The 23,102-nt window shown below is 45.2% G+C and overlaps 1 protein-coding gene across 2 annotated transcripts in view; it reads right to left on the bottom strand.

Annotated features, from left to right (window-relative positions):
* Nucleotides 1-6,698: 6,698 nt before the first annotated feature.
* LOC146870401 (uncharacterized) overlaps nt 6,699-23,102 on the bottom strand; it is a 41,105-nt gene continuing 24,701 nt past the window's right edge. For both annotated transcript variants that reach the window (XM_085599667.1, XM_085599668.1), the window contains 2 exons: nt 16,866-17,097; nt 6,699-7,404 (listed from right to left, as the gene is read on the bottom strand). In XM_085599667.1, coding sequence (XP_085455793.1) covers nt 7,105-7,404; nt 16,866-17,097 — 532 coding nt within the window. In that variant the 3' untranslated portion in view covers nt 6,699-7,104. The remainder of the gene's footprint in view (nt 7,405-16,865; nt 17,098-23,102) is intronic.

Genomic DNA, 23,102 nt, shown 5'->3' with positions numbered 1-23,102 from the left:
AGCAACGGTTCCACTTGTGCCCACTGTGCCACTTTCAAGCCAATGCATTCCTAATGAGTTATAAACGAAAAAGTAACCATCCTTTCTCCAATGAAAATCAACTTGGCTCACCCATTTTCATACTGGTCCTAATAAAGGAAGTTCCCCTCTACACTTCTGATATGTTAGCTGCCTGAGGCAAGCACAATTTGCCACAGCAGGTGGCACCAAACTGGTGGCCGTCACCTCAATGCATTCCTATATAGTTCCATGCAAATAACTAATTGTGGTTCTCTTATAGGAAAAACACATTGGCTCACAAGATGTATTTTGTTTTTCACCCATAACACATCCCCCTACAAGCTCCATCAGGATTTAGCCTGAGCCAAGCAACGGTTCCACTTGTGCCCACTGTGCCACTTTCAAGCCAATGCATTCCTATGGAGTTATAAACGAATAAGTAACCATCCTTTCTCCAATGAAGATCAACTTGGCTCACCCATTTTCATACTGGTCCTAATAAAGGAAGTTCCCCTCTACACTTCTGATATGTAAACTGCCTGAGCCAAGCACAATTTGCCACAGCAGGTGGCACCAAACTGGTGGCCGTCACCTCAATGCATTCCTATATAGTTCCATGCAAATAAGTAACTGTGGTTGTCTTATAGGAAAAACACATTGGCTCGCAAAAATGTATTTTGGTTTTCACCCATACCACATCCCCCTACAAGCTCCATAAGGGTTTATCCTGAGCCAAGCAACGGTTCCACTTGTGCCCACTGCGCCACTTTCAAGCCAATGCATTCCTATGGAGTTATAAACGAATAAGTAACCATCCTTTCTACCATGAAGATCAGCTTGGCTCACCCATTTTCATACTGGTCCTAATAAAGAGAACACCCCTCCACACTACCTATATGTCAATTCCTTGAGCTGGTCAAAATTTGTCACAACAGGTGGCATCAAACAGGGTCCCCTCACCTCAATGTATTATGTCTGAATAGTTAATTGCATGTCCCTTATAGGAAAATCTCATTGCTCACAAACACATATTTTGTTTTTCAAGCACATCACACCCCTATACTATCCATAAGGATTAATCCTGAGCCAAGCAACGTTTTTCACCTTTACCTACTGTTTCACCCTCAAGCAAAGGCGTTCCTATCAAGTTATAGACTAATAAATAACTGTCCTTTCTTCCATGAAGATGAACTTCACTTACAAATGTTTTTATTGATCATAATAAATGGAGCATTACACATGATCCATGTACACTTTAACGCATTTTTATACAGATATGTTAAAAATACAAAGGATGAGTTGCGTTGTGGCATTTAAGATGTCCTGTCATCTGTCAATAAGGTACCTGCAAGGCTGAAAGAATGGGAAGCCTTTATCCAGAAATAGCAGGACAGAGGTTCAAAACATAAAAAATTGTTGAAAGATAGTACTGTAAAGGGAAGTATGAAGGCAAAGGCTGAGGAGGGAAGGAGAGGACTGGGAACTATAGGAGCTTAGGCACACATGTGTTAATTGATACCTGCCTTCACAATTCTGCTCCTGCTCCAGACTTAACCATTATCAAGCTGGACTACATTTCTTTTGACCTCAGTCAGTCGGTGTTTCGGGTAGAACTTGCTGTGGTTTAACTTTTCTCTGGTAGGTATCTTAACTCTTACAGAATCTCCAACTTCCCAATCCTGTTTCTTGACTCCCTCTTTGGAGTCGTACCAACTTTTGTACTTGAGCTGGTGTTTATTCCTTCTCACATTAATGAGGGGTGCATTTGTGTACACAGGCCTCCCACCATTCAACCAAATGGGGTTCATTTTTGTGCAGGGCTCTCTACCCCTGAGGGACACAAAAGTGGAGACTCCTGTTATTAAGTTGGGGGATGTGTGGTAAGACCATAGGCACTCGCGTAATGACTTTTCTACATCATGTCCATTAACCATGGCTAATTGGATGCTTTCTTTAATCATGCAGTTCGCTCTTTCTATGAGGCCATTGGCCTTGGGACAATATAATGCAGTTTTTTCATATGTGATTCCCATGTTGCTTAAAAAAAAATCCTTTCATCTCCTCTGACACAAATTGTACCCCATTGTCTGTGACTAGAGTTTGTGGAATCCCTTTGCAGCTGAACAAGTCATTCAAAAATTCAACAAGGATTTCGTAGTAAAAAAAAAAAAAAGCTACTGATGAACCAACTGATTTACTTGTATCCTTGATGATTACCTGGCACTAGTCACTTTAGGGCAGTTTCAGATGGAGAGGGTGTAATTAATTGCTTCTTGATGTTTATGAACATAGGGTGTTCCGGACTCTCGTTTAAAAAATATTTTTTACATTTATTTTTATTCATCTTCTTGTATCTTGGTCTGAAGTGTTCCAGTTTTTAACTGTATATACGATATAGGTGTTGGACGTAGGTCTAAATGTATATACGATATATTTTTGGTTATCTGATCTGCTCTGCTCAATAAAAAAATGTATTAAAAAAAAAAATAGATTTTCGTAGTAGTGTGCGTCACAAATTTATATCTTATCCAGTGGGAGGTGTAGTCGATGAGTACCATCATGAATCTTTTCTGCTGTCCTAGGTTCTCCATAGGACCTATTATGCCCAATTCTACTTTTTGTTCCACCCAAGAGTCCATATTGGGGAACCAGAAACGGTTCCTCGCTCAGTTTTTTGTTATGCTACTGCCTAAATGCCCTTCGTGAGCTAAGTCTATAATTTTTCCTCTCAATTTGGTAGGTGGTATGGCTTTGTCATTCCTGTATACCTTCCCACCAATCATGGATAGTTTGTGTCTGACCTCCCAGTAGCTCTGCAGATCTTCTTTCAGGTCCTTGCGCTTCTCAGGCCATCCTTTGACAAGTAGTTCTTTGAACGAGCTTAACGTTTTGTCGGAAACCATCTCATCATTCCATTCACGTTCTGTTATGCCTTGTAATTGTATGGCAAGGACAGGCATGTCCAGAAGTTCATCTTGCACTTCCCCTTCTACTGGTGCCCCGGAGAGGTAGTCTGCTATGACATTGTCACCTCCTGGTAAATACTCGATCCTGAAACAATAACCCTCAAGGCCTAATCTCCATTTGGGTATGCGGGGAGATCCGCAGTTAGTTTTCTTGGTTGAAAACATGAATGTGAGCGGTTTGTGGTCCGTTAGGATGGTGAATTTTATGCCCCAAAGATAAAATTTGAAATGTAACATTGCCCAGAAAACAGCAAGTTCTTCCCTTTCCACTACGGAATGATTACATTCTGCAAAGGTTAGGCATCGGGAAGCATACGCAATGATGGTCTCGCCATGTTCTCCTTTTTGCGATAGGGTGGCTCCCAATCCCTTGTTAGATGCATCAGTAGTCAAGAATGTCTTCTTTTTGGGGTTGAATGACCCCAACGCAGGTGACCTTGTTATCTCATCTCTCAGGTTGTCTACCGTGGTGCTGTGTTTTGTTTCCCAAACAAAATCATTGCCTTTCCTTAAGAGATCACGTAGACATTCGCATTTCTCTGAGAACCCTTTGATGTACTTGTATTCGATTAACCCTAGAATGGATTTGAGTTCTTCCTTGTTTTTTGGATCGGGGCATCCTTAACTGATTGGACTAGGCTGTGCTTAGGTTTGATCCCCTCTTGTGATATTGTGTGCCCCAAGTAGTCTACGGAGCTGACTTTGATTTTACACTTGTTCTGCTTCACTGTCAAGCCAACTTCCATCAATTTACTGAACACTTTTCGTGATGTAGAATCATGCTCTTCTACAGTGCTCCGTATACTAAGATATCATCTTGGCAGCAGAACGTCTTTTCTATGCCGCTCAACAGTGTTTGAATTATCTTCTGAAAAACTGCAGCGGCCGATGCTAGGCCAAACGGCATCCTCTTAAACATGTAAGCCTCAAAAGGAGTGGTGAATGCAGTGAGGGGTCTAGACTGTGGGTGCAACTCCACTTGGTAGTATGCCATGGATAAGTCAATCACAGAAAATATTTTTGCATCGCTCATGGTGCTTAGCATCTCGTTAATGTGTGGAAGGGGAAACCTCTCAACCCATATGTTGTCATTGAGGCTGCGCAGGTGCACACACAAACAGATCCCCTCGCCATTGGCCTTGGTTGTCAGAACAATGGGAGCCAACCATTCTGACGCTTCTATGGGTTTACTTTATAGGTACACAGTACATTTAGGATAAATGGGAGTATCCTCTCCCTCTTTCTCTTTCACCTGAAAAACATATTTTGGTACTTGGTCACCCTCGCTGTAGATAGCTTTCACTTGATTCCTGTCCCCGTCCTTGCAAACTCACGCGAAGTGGCCTCTTCTATTACACTTTTTACAAGTGACATTACGTGCAGAACTAAAGGGGCTGTTAGCCAGATGGTTGTTTCGTCCACATATGAAGCATCTCAGCCCATCAGTTACCTTGCTTTGTCTGGTTATAGTCTGTTCTTTAGTTTTGACTTTTATTACTTCGCTCTCCTTCTCATTGCTTTATGGATTGCTTTGTTGCTGGATACTAGCAACAACTTCACTTGGGGTTCTCATTTCTCTTACGCACTTAGCTGTGTGCTCTATTGATGTGGCTATATCAATTGCTTCCTTAAGTGTAGTATTTTTATACAACAGTTTCTCTTGTATGCGCTTATTATTTGTGCACCTTACCAATTGGTCTCTGATCGAGGAATCATTTACTTCACCAAACTAACACAACGGAGTAAGACCTCTCAGAGCTGCCACATAGTTTGTAACTGACTCTTGTTTCCCTTGCGTGCGGTTTAAGAATTTGTGTCTCTCTAGTACTACATTCACTTTGTCCCCAAAATGTAACTGCAGCTTTAACAAGGTGACATTGAATACATCTTTATCATCATCATACTCATCTCCATCAGGTTCCGGTAAAGTCTCGTAAATTTTCCTTCCATGGACACCTAGGTTGTGCAACAGTATGTGTTGTTTCCGCACAGTTGAAAAACGCTCCTCCCCCCATGGCAATAAGGTAAGCCTCAAAAAGCTTTACCCAGTCCTTCCAGTGGATTTCTGGCTCGCTAATTTCATTGAGGAAGGCAGGTGGCTGGCTTAATGCTGGTACCGCCATTGTAGGTGCAAGGGGAGAACTGTATAGTAATCCAAAACGACTTGACGAGTGCTTTATGTGAAGCTGATGAGCAGATTGACTTTCTCAAGGAACGTTATTCTAACGTAATTTAATTTAGCTGGAATGCTGAAACTGCACGGCGTCAACAATCACAGTATACTTTCACCTGCACCCCGGTATAGGAAAGAACATAAGGTGTCTCTGTCTGTAGCATGCACACTCACTTATGACACCAACCAGTTTGTGCAGACTAAGCTGGCCAGACAGTGCTGTGTTTATCCCCCTGACGTGACAGGGCAGCCCCCACCCTGATGAGCATAACAATTTCAGTACCTTCTCGGCTCCCTGAAGGTTCAAAGGCAAGCAAAGCCAACTGACTGACACCGGCTTGTGGTTCTTTTCTTTTTAGAGGAAAGTAGTTATGAGGCAGCAGCTCTCCGATGTGCACAGGCTCCGAAGACGCTTGCAGTTCCTGTGAAGACTCTGTTCTGACAGGATTCCCGGTTCCTCACTCGGCCACAAACACAGCGAACACCTCACCCTCTAACTGTAATTCAGCCAGGCAAGGCAGTTCCACCACTGGTGACCTTCACTTGGTGGATTTCAGCTACCGTGCTCCTCTAGAGCTTAGCTATGCACAAATTTGACATCTGAGAGAAAACAGATGTTTCCTGTCTCTTCGGTTTCAGCAGCTGATATGCCCAGGCTCCGCACACCTCTTAAATTGCTTTGTCACCTTATACCAAGGCTAAGCCTCGAGCTGCGCCACCGCATACGCTCAGATAACGACACACTTCTACTGGCTGTACCTCCGTTGTATTATTCGAAGGAGTGTTGCCGAACAGTTTTTTTATGGTCCTGATTCAATATTCAGACAACAGGCACCTTCCGCAGCAATCTTCACTCTTTTGTTAAATCACCCCTTATTTTCATACGGTGGAGAGAGCACTGAAAGGGGAGATGACTGCAGGCCCCCTTTATCTTGCTTGTTGGCAGTATTGTAAAGAATAATCACGAGGCAGTTGGTAAGAATTATGAGTCTTTAATGACAGTCCTGCACTCTCGTTATGACAGGTCGCAGACAGGCAACATTCTAAGGCGAACTCCAGGAACGTTCCAAATGGAGAGGGGAGGAGGGAAGGTACCAAGGGCAGAGGAGAAGAGGGAGAAACTACAACAGATAGCTTGTATGTTTGAAAACTGAAAAGAAACTTGATAGTCAGTGCTAATGCTCAAGCTCCACGCTGAAAATGTTTCTATACCGGGAGGCTCAAGTTCTTATCAAAAAACCTTGGATTCGTACTCAGCAATAATATGTTGATTGGAAAATGTTTCTCTCTGGTTTGCTATATCCATGAAATGAATAGCTTCCATGAGAGTTTGTCTAGAGTACATATGTAAAGTATACTTCTGTTTCAAACTCCCACACAATTAAGATGCAGCAACTGCTTCTGGACTAATACCTTCACTGTCCTGGAGACAACAACCAACAAAATACAGTCCAATATGTATTCAGACAGATACTGCCTGGTATTTGTATACAAATAGTCTAAGCCCCTTTATCACACTCGCATTCTACATCGCATCAAAGTAAAAGATGGACCACAGCAACTTCATTAAAATGTATTTCAAATTCAAGGATTCACTTTCTTAGGCTGTATAGATATTGATTATAAGTATGTTTTTATTGATGTTAGTTATGCTTATTGATGCTGCATTCATAGGAATTTTGTGAAATTTGTAGATACTGTCCAAATGATCAATGGAGGAAATAATACTTGTAATTTGCCATTTGATGTGTCTGCTGTCTGTTGAACTGATATGGCTAGTTAATATACATGTAAACCAAATAATTTTACAATTTACAAACAGAAATGCCATAAAACAAATAACTTTTGTATTCAAGTGCTTTATGTGGGGTTTTAGAGTACCGAATGAAGATATAAAAAATAGGTACTTTACAATCAGTTTGCTACTCCAGGAAAGTTGTTTCTATATACAAACGTGATGATATTTTAAACATTTTCCTCATACGTTGCATGTACACGCAGTTGCTGTTTGTCGCTTGTCTCTGTTAAAAATAAATCCATATCCATAATATTATGAAAAGTAAAAACAAATAGCTCTAAATGATTGCTGCTACCAACATAAATGTCCTCAGAGTTTATATATTCTTCATACTTTGCAAGTGTTTTCTCCACTTCTGTTTTTTCCATGCAGAGGATCTTTGGTGAACATATTCCTCCATTCATTTTGTGCATGTTCACTTCAAGCCACTTGTTTGCTGCCTGAGTATCATGAAACATTCTTATCCCCTGTAAAATGAAGAATTATATGTAAAAGTTTAAATATCAAGTGACCACATTTAATGTTTTACTTCAGTGTCTTTTCATTGTGGATGCATTTTTAGGAACTATTTAATGCCAGTCTCCGCAGAGTAAATCCAATCAGCAAATTTAAGACCAAATATGAACAGACCTTATCTCCACTATTAATGAGGGAAATCACAAGATTTGTTGGATGAAATCCGATATTTGAAACATATGGAAAAATAGTTTTGTCATTTTTTAAAATTGAGTTTGCTAACAGCTTCGGAACCTGTCTGAACTCCCCCTGTCAAACCTATTTACAGATATTTGCAGTCATAGAGACAACCTTACAATTTCAAATTTGACATTGCTGGTGATCCACCCTAACTATGATACTGGGTACTTGGTTTGTGATGTAAAGTCGAGACTGCCGAGCATCCTTGACTCTCCAGATAGCTTGGTTGAGCAGTCAATGCATAGCTTAAAGGCTGTGGTATGATGGTTGACATGAGGTAGAGGACAATACAGTCATTATATCTGCAATAATGATGGAATATCAAAACAAAGTGAGGTAAAATGGTGCTTGCTGGATGAAAAGTATCTAAATATAGTTAAACAACATAACACAATACAATTCAGTTGTACAACTAACTTACACACCACTAACTTGCACACCGAGGGCCTGATTCATAAAGGTAAAGTTACATGCTGGTGTAAGTTAACACTGTGTTGGTATTCACAAGCAAGATGTTAATAGGAACTTTACGACTGCGGACGCACCACAATCTGTGCAGAGAACTCTGCACATAAAAAGATAGAACAGTCCTATCTTTTTAGGTGCTAAGTTCTCTGTCCAGATTGCTGAGTCTATTAAATTACAATTTTGATAATTTCAAGGAAGAGTAAATTTACACAAATGTGTAAGTTTACCTTTATGAATCTGGCCCACTGTGATCTGTTTGCAATATATGAATCTGGATACTGCCTTGTTCATAGAACAAAGATAGCACACAAGATTTGATCTCCCTCCCCTATTATGCCAAGTTCCCAAACATTGTTTGTGGTTGTAATTGCAAATACGAGAAAAAATACAAATATGTACAATACAAATAGGGAAACCTGTAAAGGAACGAAACACATCCCACAGCATTAAAATCACATGTTTCTGATTCTCTGTTCATAGTTATGGAATCGCTAAGATATACTTATCTCCTACTTATGGGTTATTATTTCCAGCTGTTTTAAAAATGTCGCTCTCTAGTCCTGAGGTCCGTTTGACTCCTGATCAACATATGCACAGTATCAAGGGTACAAGATGGTTGTTTGACCCACAGGAGTACTCGGTGTGTAAGTTGAAAGGCACGAGTGCGCATGCTGGAACCATGTAGATACTTTCTTGCTCTAAGAATTCAGCTAGTACTCAATCTAGCAATTCACGAGAGCTCTACAATGCAAGGCAGGGGACAACAAAGTGTGTCTTGGGTACAGTTTTTCCAACAACGAAACCCTTTCAGACAGATTATGAAATCAAGCTCATTACTGCAGTGTGAAGTCATTTGAAAACAATGATAGGAACATTTGGCCCCTGCAATTTAGAGATACACATTGGATTCCAAATTGCAAACACATATAGATTGCTTCCAACACCTTTGAGTAAGCTAAACAAAAAAAGGAGTTTTGACAGAATATTGGAAAAAAAAATATTGTAGGACAAAATACTGTGTCAAAATATAGAGGACAAAAATAATGTATAGGTAAGTTTCTGTAGGCAAGCAACGTTTTACTATGTATAACTCCACATATATGTACCTCACCAATATCTATATCCTGGTAAACCTTTTTTAACGAAGGAGGGAAAGCCTGGGCCCTCTCTTCAGCTCTGATTCGGGCTCATCGGTGCAGTTCTATGCTGTATTAGGGAGGGGGTCTGTGAGCAGTAAATGGCTTAGGAATCTTGGACAGGTGAGCTGCCGCAGCTCCGTGCTCAGTAAGAAAAGGAATGGGCACCATAGGTCTCCGAAAGTGGATCCATTACCCTGTAGAAGGAAATGCGTTACATCCCCAACACGTGCCACAGTTTATATAGGTACCCCTGATACGTAGGGATCCGGTCTCTGTCCCAGTGGGCTAGTATGTTTTTCAAGGCTGCGCCGAAGGCTAAGCTTATTTGTCTAACTCTGCGTGATTTAATTGGGAATGTAAGTGCATTGGGAAGGCTCAGGATGACATATGCTGGAAAGCGATGTAATTGCGTTTGGAAGTGTGTATCTATCATCGAGGACTTGTGTTTAGTAAGGAGCGATGGTGGGGCAGTCCCACGATATGTGTGTTAATGTTCCTAGGAACCCGCATTTCCGCCAACAGTCAGGGCTGCAGTTTGGATTGCTTTTGTGAAATCTGGATGGTGTGAGGCATCAATAAATTGCGATCTTGGTCATTGTCGGAAATGTTACAGGCTGTGTGCCACGCACAGTGATTTATATCACCCCACTCCCTATGAGTAAGTGTGCGCCCCAGTTCTGTCTCCCAGCGCCTTTGTCCTGGGTATTTAGTAATCTATTCCGGTGGGCGTATGAGGTTTTATAGCTTGGTAATGAGGAGTGTGTTACAGGTTTTGGTGAGCAAGCATTTCTCATATGGGGTAAGGGGTCTTTGAACTTTAGGTCATATTGTGGGATGCATAACCCAGTGTCTCACCTGTTGATAATGATAGCATTCAGATTCCGGCATAGCCATGTCGGTGCAGAAGCTCTCAAAAGACATATGGCCATCCTCATCAAAGATGTGGCCAAGTGATCTACAAACCTCTCGGTCCCAGTGGTTGAAGGTTAATGTGTTGAGACCTGGAGTGAAATCCAGGTTGTTGACAATCGGTGTCAGGGGCGAGGGGAAGGAAGTAAGCCCGAAACTAGTATCAGTCGAGTCCCAGGCCTTCAATGTAGCGCTTGTGACAGGGGAGCGGTTTAGCCTTTTTGATCGCTGGGTCTTGTGGAGGAAAGGAATCTTCCACAGTAACTGGCCAGCTATGGCTCTATCCATGAAAAGCCAGTGCTTTTTTATTGCTGGACCATTGATGGAGCGCCCGAATTTGGGTAGCTTGATAGTAGCAGTATATATTTGGTATTCCCAGGCCAACTTCCCTCAGGTGTCTATAAGTCAGTTCTCTGTGAATCCTCGGCCTCCAGCGGCGTATTTCCTGTCAAGCATGCATTTGTAATTGAGGGAGGCGGTGTCCTGGGTGGAAGTTGTCAGCTTGAGCCCTAAATAAGGAATTGAGTCTGCCGCTCACTGTATTGGGCATGACTGTTGCAGGGCCTCTACAGGAGAAGAGCGGAGGGAAACTCCAAGAGCTTGGGATTTTTGTATATTGACCTTAAAGCCCACTGCTTGGGAGAAGGTTTCAAGCTCTAGAAGAAATGCTGGTATTGAGACCTGGGGGTCTTCCAGAGTTGTGATGACATCATCTGCATATAAGCTAATTGTGTGCCTTTCTCCTCCAAACTACACCCTTCTAATCAGGGGATTCTCCCATACACTTTGTGCTATGGGCTACATGTAAAAAGCGAATAGGAGGGGTGATAGTGGACACCTCTGCCTCATCCCTCTGGTGATCGGAAAGGGGGCTGAAGTGTGTCCATTTACCCGCACTGCTGCTGATGGGCAGGTATAGCTGCTGAATTTCCATTTTCTAAATCGGTCCCCCATTCCAAAGTGTTTGAGGGTGGCTTCTAATTATCGCCAGTGTACCCTTTCGAACGCCTTCACGGCATAGATAGATAGCAGTGTGTGTTCCAAATCCTGATTTTGGGCCCTATCTATGAGATGAATCAGTCTTCGTATGTTATCCCGTACTTTGTCGTGTTGCAACGAAGCATGCCTGGTTTGGGTTACACCAGCCCCGGCAGCATCGGGTCTATACTGGCCGTCAAGATCTTGATGAAGAGCTTCAGATCAAAGTTTAGGAGGGATATTGGTCGGTAGGAGGAACATTGCTTTCTATCCCTGCCAGGTTTTGGGATTACAACTATGGAAGCCAGTAGCATCATAGATGGGACGTCAGCGGAGTTGCCAATTGCGTTATACAGTTTAGTTAATATTGGCGCAATGATATTACACAAGGTTTTGTAAAATGCGGCGGAGAACTCGTCTGGGCCTGGAGCTTTATGAGGTTTGAGACGGACAATGGTAGAAATCACCTCATCTATACGGATCGGGCTGTCCAATCTTGTCTGAGGTCAATTTGGCTAGGGTTGCCACTTGGAGGTATGCCAATGATCCCTCCCCAGGAAGTTGTTGTGCTGTGTAGAGATCAGCATAGGAATCACGGAACATCTGTGTTATGTACAAGTCATCAGTGTGTTCAGAGCCAGTCTCGTCCCACACAGTTTGAACAGTGGCCTCCTGGCTTTGCACCTGTAGTTTGTTAGCTAGAAGCAGTATACATCTGTACACCCCCACATAAAAAGAAAATCTCTGTGGCTAGGCAGCGTACTATGCTATGTCCATGTCCAGGCCAGCTAGCTGTGATCGCACCGCTTCCAGCTGACGCCAGACCCGTGGAGCTCCCGTCCTTTTGTGAATGTAAACCAGCTTGCGCACTTGTTTAGTAAGATTGTCTCTTTTGTCCCTGCATATTTTATTATCCGCAAAGGAAATTGCAGTAAGGGCCCCTCGTGCCACTACCTTGAGTGTTTCCCACAGGGCGGTGAGGGACATGTTGGGGTGTAATTGAGGGTCAGGACCTCTTCTAGTGTTTTTGTGAGCTGCTGTACCACGGCGGGCAGTTGAAGTAATGTGTCGCATAGCCGCCATGAGTGTGAGGGTCTGCCCGCGAACGGGGTGTCTAACGTAAGGGTCACTGTCGCATGGTTTGAGAGTGGGCGAGGTTCTGTATCTGAGGATTGGGCCAGTGGAAGCAATTCTCTGGATCCTATAAAATGATCAAGTCTAGAGAACGTCTTATGTTCATGTGAATGGAATGTATAAACTGAGTTAAGAGGGTGTAGGGTCTGCCTGAAGTCCACCAGCCACATCTCCCATAACTATCTTGACCCGTCTCTCGAGAGGGCCCCTGATTGTCCCTGCCACTGGGCCGAGCGGTCCAAGTTGTTGCCAAAGACCATGTTAATGTCCCCACCCATCAGCACCTGCCTGTCTGGTGAGCTTGTCAATTCTGTCACCACCCGATCGAGGAAAGCCTCCTGTCCCTCATTTGGGGCATAGATTGAGCCTAGTGTGACAGTTTGTGTATCTATGGTTATAGAGTGGTCTAAGAGTCTTCCTTTGAATTCAGTCTGTTTGGGACCCACCTTTCCTCTAAAGGAATGAGAGACAAGAATCGCCACCCCTGCTGGAGAAAAAATACTGAAATGGGAAGGCCTTCGATCAGAGCCTATTCACATCCAGAAGGTGGGTTTCCTGTAGAAGGCAAATATGGGCACTCAAATTCTCTAAATAGGAAAAGATAGCCCTTTGTTTAATCGGATTGTTCAGCCATTTAACATTTAAAAAGTAAGGATTTTGATGTCCGCCACCATGTTGACTCAATTGTGGTTGAGAAGCTAGGAGTAAGTTCGCTGTTGACCTGGGGGGCCCGGTGTCTGCGCATTCTCTTGCCACCTTATGTGTGGACTTAGGGAGGTTGGATGAGACATATACGAAGGGGAGCATGTATAGTTCTGGGGGGTGAACAAAACCAAACAAACCCCAACTGTGGCAAACAATCGAATAAGCATCTCACGAATAGTCAAAGTCCAGACCGTCGTGCTCCAAGCAATAATGGACAGAGGGTACCAATGGCCGTGTCTCCCTGCCCTTGCACCCTCAGTACTGGATGAGAGAAGAAGAGGCCAGGCATATCTTTGCTCTGTACTCCATCCGATTCATGGCGTCTGGGAGCCAGGGAGGTCCTCCGCTATTGATGCTAGTACTGCTTGTCTTTCTTTAGCCATATTGTCGTGGTCAGGGCATAGTCTTGAGATTGAGGGTCTGATTGTTGTCCAGCTGTGGCTGCTTCAGCAGTTCCGATCTGGCTTGACTGGTTGTGCATCGTCAGTAGTGGTGTGGTCAACTCCTAGCAATTTCCCTGCTTCGGTTACTGAGCGTATTTGTCAAAGCTCCCCTTGGAACTGGAAAAACAACCTGATTGGGTGGCCCCAGGGGTAGGAGACCCCAGAGGCCTGCAAGTGAACAGCGATGGGCCAGAAAGCTTTGTGTTTCTGCAAATTAGACAGAACCAAATCCTGTTAAAGTGTGGGTTTTTGGCCCTTGAATTGAAATGTGGGGTTTTGCCTAGCTTTGCGAAGAATGCGTTCCTTAAGGGGGAAGTCGTGAATGCACATCAAAATATCGGCGGGTGGGGCTGGGACTGCTCTACTGGGTCCCACTCGGTGTGTGAGGTCCAATTTAATTTCAAAGTCTGGTGTCTATCCCAGAATTGCACAAAAGAGATCAGGGACGAAGTCCTCTATGTATGTCCACTTATCTTATGTTTGTGTCCTGAGCTCCAGTCACAATGCCCGTAAGGCGGATGTTGTTGCGCCAGGAGCGGTTTTTTAAATCTTCTGTGTGAGCTTGGAGATCCAGATTTTGCTCGCGTAGGCGTAGTACCTCTTGTTGAAGGCATTCTATTTCCTCATCTATACTGATCTCATGTTTTTCCAGGGTGTTGATCTAGTCACCTAGAGAATCTACATCCTGGCGGACCTATCTCAATTCACTGGACAGCTCTTTCTTTATCGATTGCAGGTCTTCCCGTAGGGACGAGAGCAATGACTCAATGAAGGTGGCCTCTGGTCCGCTTGTTTCTCCGGGGTCATCCACATTCTGTTGTTGGATGTGGCCCTTGGAGGAGGGGCTGGGAGTTTTGAGAAGCATGTCTTTGACTGACCTGTCTATTCTCCCTTTGCTGGTGGTTATCGTGTTCAGGCCTCTGTGAGGTGTCAGGGCTCCATTCCAAGGTTGATCAGCAGTTGTGGGCCCGTCAGCAGGAGGGGGCCATGATTCTAGGTGAGGCCGTGACCCACAACTCCAAAGTGGTGCCTCCAGAACCTGGGGTCTCCAATGCCCTTAGTAGCGGCTCTGAGGCACTTTCCAGGAACAGATGGGGAGGGTGGACCCTCATTTGTGAGCGGGGCAAGGCTCGCGAGGCACTGAAAAGAGGTTGGACTGCTCCATCCAGACACTGCTACCATGTAGGTAGATCCTTGAGAATGCATGGATAGTGGAGCAAACTCCAGTTCGATAGTTCAATGGTGCCTCTGCCAGCCAAACTCCTTCCTTGTGCTCTATGCGGGGGAGGCGGGGGTACAAAGCCCCGGCCCCGGGGAGGTCTGCTCTCGCCGTCCAGTGGGATCTTAGGCCGCCCAGTTGTCTAGGCAGTATTCTTATAGTCTCAATATGGGCCTTTATTGATTTCGCCCAAGGCCTGCCAACCGGCACTCCGTGCCTCGCCTGGGAGAGAGTGTGAGCCCCCAAGCCTCCCCTTTGCCAGCAGTCACCACCTTGGGCATGGGCGTGCCACCCCCCCCACCGCTTTCAGTGGTCTGAATGTTGGTCCAGGCGTGTTGGGGTTGAAGCAAGGCCCCAATATGACTGTCTGGTGTGTTGAATGGCAAAACAAGCTCCGTCTCTCCCAACGCCCGAGACCTCCGACCAGCCGTGCTTGGTGATTGTTCCTGTGGGGCTGCCACAGTTGTCAAAGGCGAAGGGGGGTTGGAGTCCCAGCTACAGGCTTTTTCAGACTGCAAACGCCAATGTTCTTTGCTAGTCCGGGAGCCCCCATCCCCCCCGGCCGCCACTCTCCTCACCTCCATCTCACATCATGGTGATACCCCCGGGCTGCTCCACTCCATCATCTCATTTCATGGTGGCTCTCTCACAGGTTCATTTGCTGTCTGGAGTGGCCGCACTGCTTATTCAAGGCCTACGCTTAGGTCCCAGTCAGCTTCAGTAATGTGGGTCGCGGTCCATGCAGCACTCTCCGCTCCAGGGCAGGCCGCAACACCGACCTGCCTGTGTCCGCGATACACAGCCCTTCTCCACCACCTCAATATCCCAAAGGGGGGTCCCTGCTGTGACCGCGCTGCCGGCCTAAACTGCAGTTAGCGACGGGCTCTTTGTTGCCGCCCCACGCCAGCGATGTTCAGTCAGCCGCAATCGCCGCTCACAGCAGCTCAATGTTCTTTGCCAAAGAAGCCTTTGGAGGTCGACCTACTAGCACCCACTGCTCCCCCAGTGGTCCCAGCGGTCAGATGCCATGCAGGTTCGCCGATGGCCCCTTGAGTTTACGGGCATTACTCAGGGCTGGCTCACGCGTGAGAGTGGCGAGACACAGAGGCTCGTCTCAACCAGGCCCCATCTTGGCCACGCCCCAGGCCCTCGATTGTTTTGACACCATATTCCTATCACATGATTCTTTTGTTTCTGATGTTCAAAAATGTGATCCCAAAACAAAGATCAGACGCCATAGGTGACTGTGGGTACTGGGGAAAGAAGTGAAAGAAATGTGTAGAATATAGAACAAGGTTAAATAATATGCCATTGAAAAGATATAACAAATAATAGCCATGGTTTAATCACTACACTAGTCCTAGCGAGACAAAGGATAACACAGAAAATACTATTTCCCAATTTTCAAAGTATTGAAGGCAAGTGACTTAGCTGTATAGAGAAACTGCATTTGTTACGTCCCCACCAAACATCTGAGGAGGCCTCAAGCACCCCAATTAAATAAGCAAAACAAAGAGGGTGATCACTCGGGTTACAGTGCACTACGTTATAGGACTTCTTTTACCCATAGCCAATATTACAACCATTCATCATGCTCTTCAGAACTATAAGGCTCTTTTTGTTAGACAAGCTTAAACTTTACTATGTCAGTGAATAAGCAGAACTCATCCGTTCCAAAATGGACCAGGTACCACTAAACAGTTGCTTTTGACACCAAAAAATATTTATTATCCTGCTTTTCACACCATAACATTATCCCTTCTCCCTGCTCCACTGAAGATGTCTGATTTGGTTAACACCATACATTCATTGAGGGCCTTATTATCAGTGTTCTAAAATAAATCTCGAGTTACCTAAAACAACTATGCTCTGTAGTTGAAATAGCAGTCATAAATGCCCATGATACCACATGCTTTTGGTGTTATGTAAAAACATATGACATGCTACTGAAATATTTATAACTTGCATGATGCTAAAGTGTATTTTGAATCTCAAGAAAACTGAACAATAACTATTTGTGATAATGAGCTAAATTCAGTAGTGGCAGAAGTCAATGTTCATCAAAGATTTACCATTTTCAGGTCAGTTATTGAACAAAGTGATGACCATCGCAAAACTTTAGAATGACAACTTTAGAATCAATCGGTTCACCTGAGTTAGGTGCCTTGCTAGGTAAGCGATCAAAAACAGTGGTACTAGCATTTTTTAACTCTTATATTAACTCATTTCTTTATTACCTCTGTAGCATCAGATGGTGCTTCATCCAGGCGAACTAAAACAATATGCCCCACTGTATGTGATGATGTTATTTCTCGTTCCATAGCTTCAGTTGTGCAAACTGTGTGGCCATTGCCTGGATTGTACATTTCTTTCATTCCATCGTAAAACACCCAGTAGTTATCACTATACAGGCAATGAAAGCACACAAAGTGTGCAGCAGCATGGTATGTGATGGCCACTGGTTTATACCTATTTTAGGTAAAAACAGAGTTGATATAAGTTTTTAGCAACATTTATTTTTTTATTATGCATGCATTTCAAGAGAATGTATCCTACGAAAGCTCTATCAAATTTGCATTTTTCTAAACAATGGACAACCAGAGGAATGGAGTAAGGTAATTGAACTGTTTATATATCCCAAACCTAATTTGATCCATGTTGTGTCTGGAATCCAAAGCTGGTATCATCGACAGTAATATCATAGGTAAGAATATCTTTTTAAGTGAAGTTTTTAATATCGATGAAGAAAATTTTGCATGTCATTTATTGCAGAACAGTTTGGATTTTTGATGAGGTCGAAAAGTTTTTTGGGTCTGTTTTTAGCTGAGTTGAGGAGGGATCTGAAATGTGATGCTTTTTCATGGAAGATGTGCTTGTGGTATTTGGATCTTGCTGAATGTAAAAGAGAGAGATTGGAGGTGGATGGGGATTGTCTCCAATATTTCTCCAAGATTCTAAGGTTTTTCCTTTCGTCATAGACAGCTTTATTGAACCAAGGTGCTGAGGGGGTGGTCTTTTCCTTTTGCTTTGGAGTGGAGAGACATTGTCGATTTGACTGCAAGGATTGAGAGGCAATGGGGAGTGAGATCGTTGACATCCGCGTTAGGGTCTAGACTAGGAAGTGAATGCATAGCAGAAGCACACAGAGTCTCAAGATCAATGTTTTTAGTGTTGCGGAACCAGGTAGAAGCCCTTTTAGGTTGGCCGAGAGTTCTAATGTGCGAGAGGTGAAAACGGAAGGGAATGAGGAAATGGTCTGACCAGTCTACATGGATAGGGGGAGCAATAGTAAGCTGGTCTGGTTTAGAAATAAGAAGGTCCAGAATTGAGCCATTGGCGTGTGTAATTTCCGAGCAGTGTTGGACAAGATCGTTAGCTGAGAGAAAGGTTGCAAGCTTGTTGGCAGCCGAGTATTCCACGGAGCCCCAGTGGAGATTGAAGTCACCTTGGAAGATCTGCCTGTCGCTTTGTGAATATTGGTCACTAATGAAGTCGGTGAATTCCTCCATGAAGGAAGAGCAGTTACCGGGCGGGTGGTAGATGGCATGGAACCTGAAGGGTGAGCCGCGATGAACTTGAAGTTCTAGGGATAGGCATTCGAATGTGCGGAAGAAGATGGTGGGAGAGGCTTTGATTTGAAGGGAGTTTCTGAAGATAATCGCAACACCTCCCCCGATCTTGTCTGTTCTGTCGTTTCTGAGGATAGAGTAGTCGGTAGGTATCAGAAGATCAAACAAGGTGTGAGAGGAGTCATTAAACCAGGTCTCAGTGAGAAAGAGCATGTCGAGATTGTGGTAGGTGATAGTGTCAGAGATTTCCAGTTTGTGTTTGGTTGCAGATCTGCAGTTGTGGAGCATACAATGTAGCTCTGACGCAACTGTTTTGGTGATGGGAGTGTTTGGGCTGATAAGGGGGATAGGGATTAGATTCTTCAATAAGGGTGCCCCTTGGGAGGGAGGCTGGTAAGTTCTGACCGAAGAGATGGTCTTAATGGTGAATTGAGCAGAGTTGTTGTGAGAATGTGGCTCTGTATATACTGTTCCTTAATAGGTACAGGGTGTACAGAGTCCACAGACCCCAAGGGTTTAACAGAGGTTAAAGTTAGATATAACCTTACTCTCCAAAGTGGTAGCCTGGTCGAGCAGTAAGGCAGTATCAGAGGACGTGTAAAGCATTTATTGTACACACTCAGTCAGCAAATAGCTCCACACACTCAATAACTGAACTCTAGGCCAATGGTTTGTATATAAAAAAATATATGCTTGTTTTATTTTAGAACCAACACTTGGAATTAAAATATACTTTCTCGACAAGAGATGTTTCATAAAAATACTTTTGTATATGCAATAGACTTTTTAGTAAACAGTTACAAATAGTTGCCGTAGGCAACTCTATTTCTAAACACAATACATTGAGATCAATGATAAATTCAAATTATATGCAACAGATTACTTTCAGATTACTTTTGTAATTCCAGGCTTGGATCCTAGATCCAGTCCTGCGTCAGTTCTCAGAATCAGCTGTTGAAAGTCAACTTTGGTACGGTACTGATTTTTAACTAATATTTAGCTATTTCAAAAGTGAGCACTTAGAAAATATTTCAGAGCAAACAATCAATGATTCCCTATGGAAGGAAATATAGGTTACAGGTACAGTAGGTTATCGTTACTTTTGTAATCCAGTACTGGGTGTCTGGGCTCAGTACTGGGACATTTATCCAAAACAGGTAAGTAATTACGTTTTCAGATGTTATACGATTTTTGAGGAATATTTAGACATTGCAGAAATCAACACTTAGAAGAAATTTCACAGAAAAGCAGTCAATGGTTTCCTATGGAAGAAAAATGAGTTAAAGGTAAGTATAGTTGTGGGTACTTTTCAGAGTCAGTGCTGGGCACCAAGATCCAGCACTGGGAGCTCACCTAAGAGCAGGTGAGTAAATTCGTTGTTGGTACTCGGCTGATTTTTGGTGAATATTTTGAGTTTTGAAAAGTTCACACAGAAGAATTTTCAAGAAGAAACCAGTCAATGTTACCCTATGAGGAAAATGAAGTTAGCGGTTTAAGGGTAAGTACTCGACTGGCATAGTTGAAGTTCTGGGCATAGACTCAGGGGTCCCCCCAGTGTCAGGTAGGTACAGTCAGTTCACCCTCAGCGGTTTCAGGACGGCCGGGTGCAGAGAGAGTTAGGCCCAATGTTATCCTATGAGGGATAGGGGGGCCTGGGTTGGTGGCTGCTGTCGGGCAAGCCACGTGGCTGTGGGAGCTGAGCTCCTGGTCACTTACTCAGGGCAAGTGGGGAAGTAGGTTAGAGTAGAGTTTTCACTGCCAGGGCCACTCGGGCGGCTGGCTGCAGGGTGCTTTTGAGCTCAATTGATTTCTATGGGAAATCTCCGGATTGGAAAAACACTGCAGGCTCGGGGACAAGGACTCTTCGGGTGCCACCACCACTTCGAGGGGTAAGTTTGGTAGTTGGAGGATAGGTAGGTACCCCGGGATTGGGCACAGAGGGCCGTGGGGCGCCGGGTGCAGGGGTGCCTTTTGATGTCGGAAATCTTACCCTCTTGTTGATCGCGGTTGGGGTGGCACTCGGTTCTGAGGCTGCAAGCTTCTTCAGGATAGTCGAGGGGGGTCCTTGGGTGCCGGACTCGGGGTCACAGTCGCCGTGGGGTCGTCCTGGTGGGTTTAGTTCACTCCGGCACCGGCCAGGCTTGGCACGGGTTTGGAGCAGGAGCAAGTCCGAGGTCGACAGGCCGGTAGGGCTGGGGCCAAAGCAGTTGGTGTCTCCCTCTCCTTTGCAGCTGCAGGGCAGGTCTTCTTTTCTTCTCGCTCTTCTTGTAGTTTTGGAATCTGGAATCTGGGGAAGGAAGGTTCAGGGTGCCCCTAAATACTAGATTTAGGGGCGCCTAAATACTAGATTTAGGGGCGTCACAGGTAGGTAAAGGCCAGGGACCAATGGGTCCTTGTCCTGGGGTGGGTACACCCCCTATTCTGCTTCTCTCCTGTGGGAGGGGGGCAGTAGCCTAATCCTGATAGGGTAGGGCCTCCCATCTTCAAGATGGCGAGAGCCCGGAGATGTGCTTCACCTCGCCTCCCCCACCTGAGTGGTGGGGTGGGCAGGCTGGCACATCCCCTGTCCTTGTATGGGGTTTCCGGCCAAGCTTCCCGCCAGAGTGGGGGGTTGCAGTGGCCTGGGGAAACTCCTAGAGGCGACAGGCCTTTGAAGCTTCCCTTTGCTCATCCTGGGGGAGGAGATCTATCACCTCACCCAGGATGTGCATTGTTGCAGGCCCAGGAGAGCAGGGGCCCTCCCACCCAGGGGTCCAGCAACGTGTCTGCTGTGTGGCAGCCTGGGCAGCCTCAGAGCAGACGTGGATTGTAGGTTAGTTGTAGGAGGGCATCTCTAAGATGCCCTCTGGGGTGCTTGGTACATTAAATCTCACACTGGCATCAGTGTGGGTTTAATGTGCTGAGAAGTTTGATACCAAACTTCCCAGTCTTTAGTGTTGCCATTATGGTGCTGTGGAGCTCGTATTTGACGAGCTCTCAGCACCATGTACTCTGAAATGGCAGCACTGCACTTACAGTGCCCGGGAATGGACCTGGGTACTGTAGGGGCACAGGGCTCCTGCTCCTGTGCCCACACCATGGGCATAAGGCACCCAGCCAGAGGGGTGACTGACATATGTCTTGGCAGTGTGGGTGTTGGGCATGGCACACAGAGATGTGTGCCATGTCGACTCTTCATTTTGTCCGGCACCCAGACACTCAGCCTGCAAAGGCAGTGTGTGTGTGTAAGGGTACAGGGCCCCTAAGGGTGGCACAATCAGTGCTGCAGCCCTTAGGGGTCTTCCCTGGTCACAAGGCCCTGGGTACCTAGGGTACCATTTACTAGGGGCTGACATGTGGCCAGGGTTTGCCAATTGGGAGTTTGTGTGTTTCAAGGAAGGAACATAGGCCCTGGGCACCTGATTGGCAGGAGTCCAGGGTACACTCAGTAAAAGTACATTCAGCAATTTAGCAAAAAGTGGGGGCATACCATGCAAGAAAGAGGGCACTTTCTCACACAACCCCCCCCCCCAAACGAAAGGTGATGAGACTAACCTTGTCCTATGGAGTCTTCATTGTCTAAGTGGAAGAACCTGGAAAGTCCATCTGCATTGGCATGGGCAGTCCCTGGTCTATGTTCCACTTCAAAGTCCATTCCCTGTAGGGAGATGGACCACCTTAATAGCTTTGGATTTTCCCCTTTCATCTGCATTAGCCATCTGAGAGGTCTGTGGTCAGTTTCTTCAGGGACCAAACCACAGCAAAGGCCTCCCTCTCAATGGCACTCCAACGCTGCTCTCTGGGGAGTAGCCTCCTGCTTATAAAAGCAACAGGTTGGTCTTGGCCTTCATCATTGGTCTGGGATAGGACCGCTCCTATCCCTAGCTCAGAGGCATCAGTCTGCACTATGAACTGCTTGGCATAATCTGAGGCTTTTAGAATTGGTGCTGAGCACATTGCTTCTTTCAGGGTGTCAAAAGCCTTTTGGCAACTAACTGTCCAGTTCACTTTCTTGGGCATTTTCTTAGAGGTGAGTTCTGTGAGGGGGGTCACAATGGACCCATACCCCTTCACAAACCTCCTGTAGTATCCAGTCAAGCCAAGGAATGTCCTGACTTGGGTCTGGGTTGTTGGAGCTATCCAGTCCATGATGGCCTGGATCTTCGGTTGCAAGGGCTGTACCTGGCCTCCACCTACAAGGTGGCCCAAGTACACCACAGTGCCCTGCCCTATCTGGCATTTGGATGCCTTGATAGTGAGGCCTGCATTGTGTAGGGCCTCTAAAACTTTTCCAAGGTGGATTAGGTGATCCTTCCAGGTGGAGCTAAAGACAGCAATATCATCAAGATAAGCTGCACTAAAGGACTCCAGCCCAGCCAGGACATGGTTCACCAGCCTCTGGAAAGTGGCAGGGGCATTCTTTAACCCAAAGGGCATAACAGTAAACTGATAATGCCCATCAGGGGTGGAGAATGCTGTTTTCTCTTTTGCTCCTGGGGCCATGCCAATCTGCCAGTACCCTGCAGTTAAGTCAAAGGTACTGAGGAATAGGGCAGCCCCTAATTTATCTATCAGTTCATCTGCTCTTGGGATAGGGTGAGCATCTGTCTTGGTGACAGAGTTGAGCCCTCTATAGTCCACACAGAACCTCATCTCTCTCTTTTCACCCTGTTGATGAGGTTTGGTGACTAGAACCACTGGGCTGGCCCAGGGGCTCTCAGAGGGTTCAATGACCCCTAACCCTTCCTGCTCCTCATCAGTCACCATCAGCATGGTGATGTCAGCCCTGTCATTGTAGAGCTTGAGGCGGTTCACATGGATGACCCTCTTGGGTGTCCTGCTAGTGCCCAGGTCAACTAGATAGGTGACCTCACTCTTTCTTTCTAGGATAGGGTAAGGGCCACTCCATTTATCTTGGAGAGCCCT

This window comes from Triturus cristatus, chromosome 1_1, assembly GCF_964204655.1.
Source record: "Triturus cristatus chromosome 1_1, aTriCri1.1, whole genome shotgun sequence".
Lineage (NCBI taxonomy): Eukaryota > Metazoa > Chordata > Amphibia > Caudata > Salamandridae > Triturus > Triturus cristatus.
The sequence above is the reverse complement of the archived record's forward strand: the minus strand, read 5'-3'. Positions and strand labels throughout refer to the sequence as shown.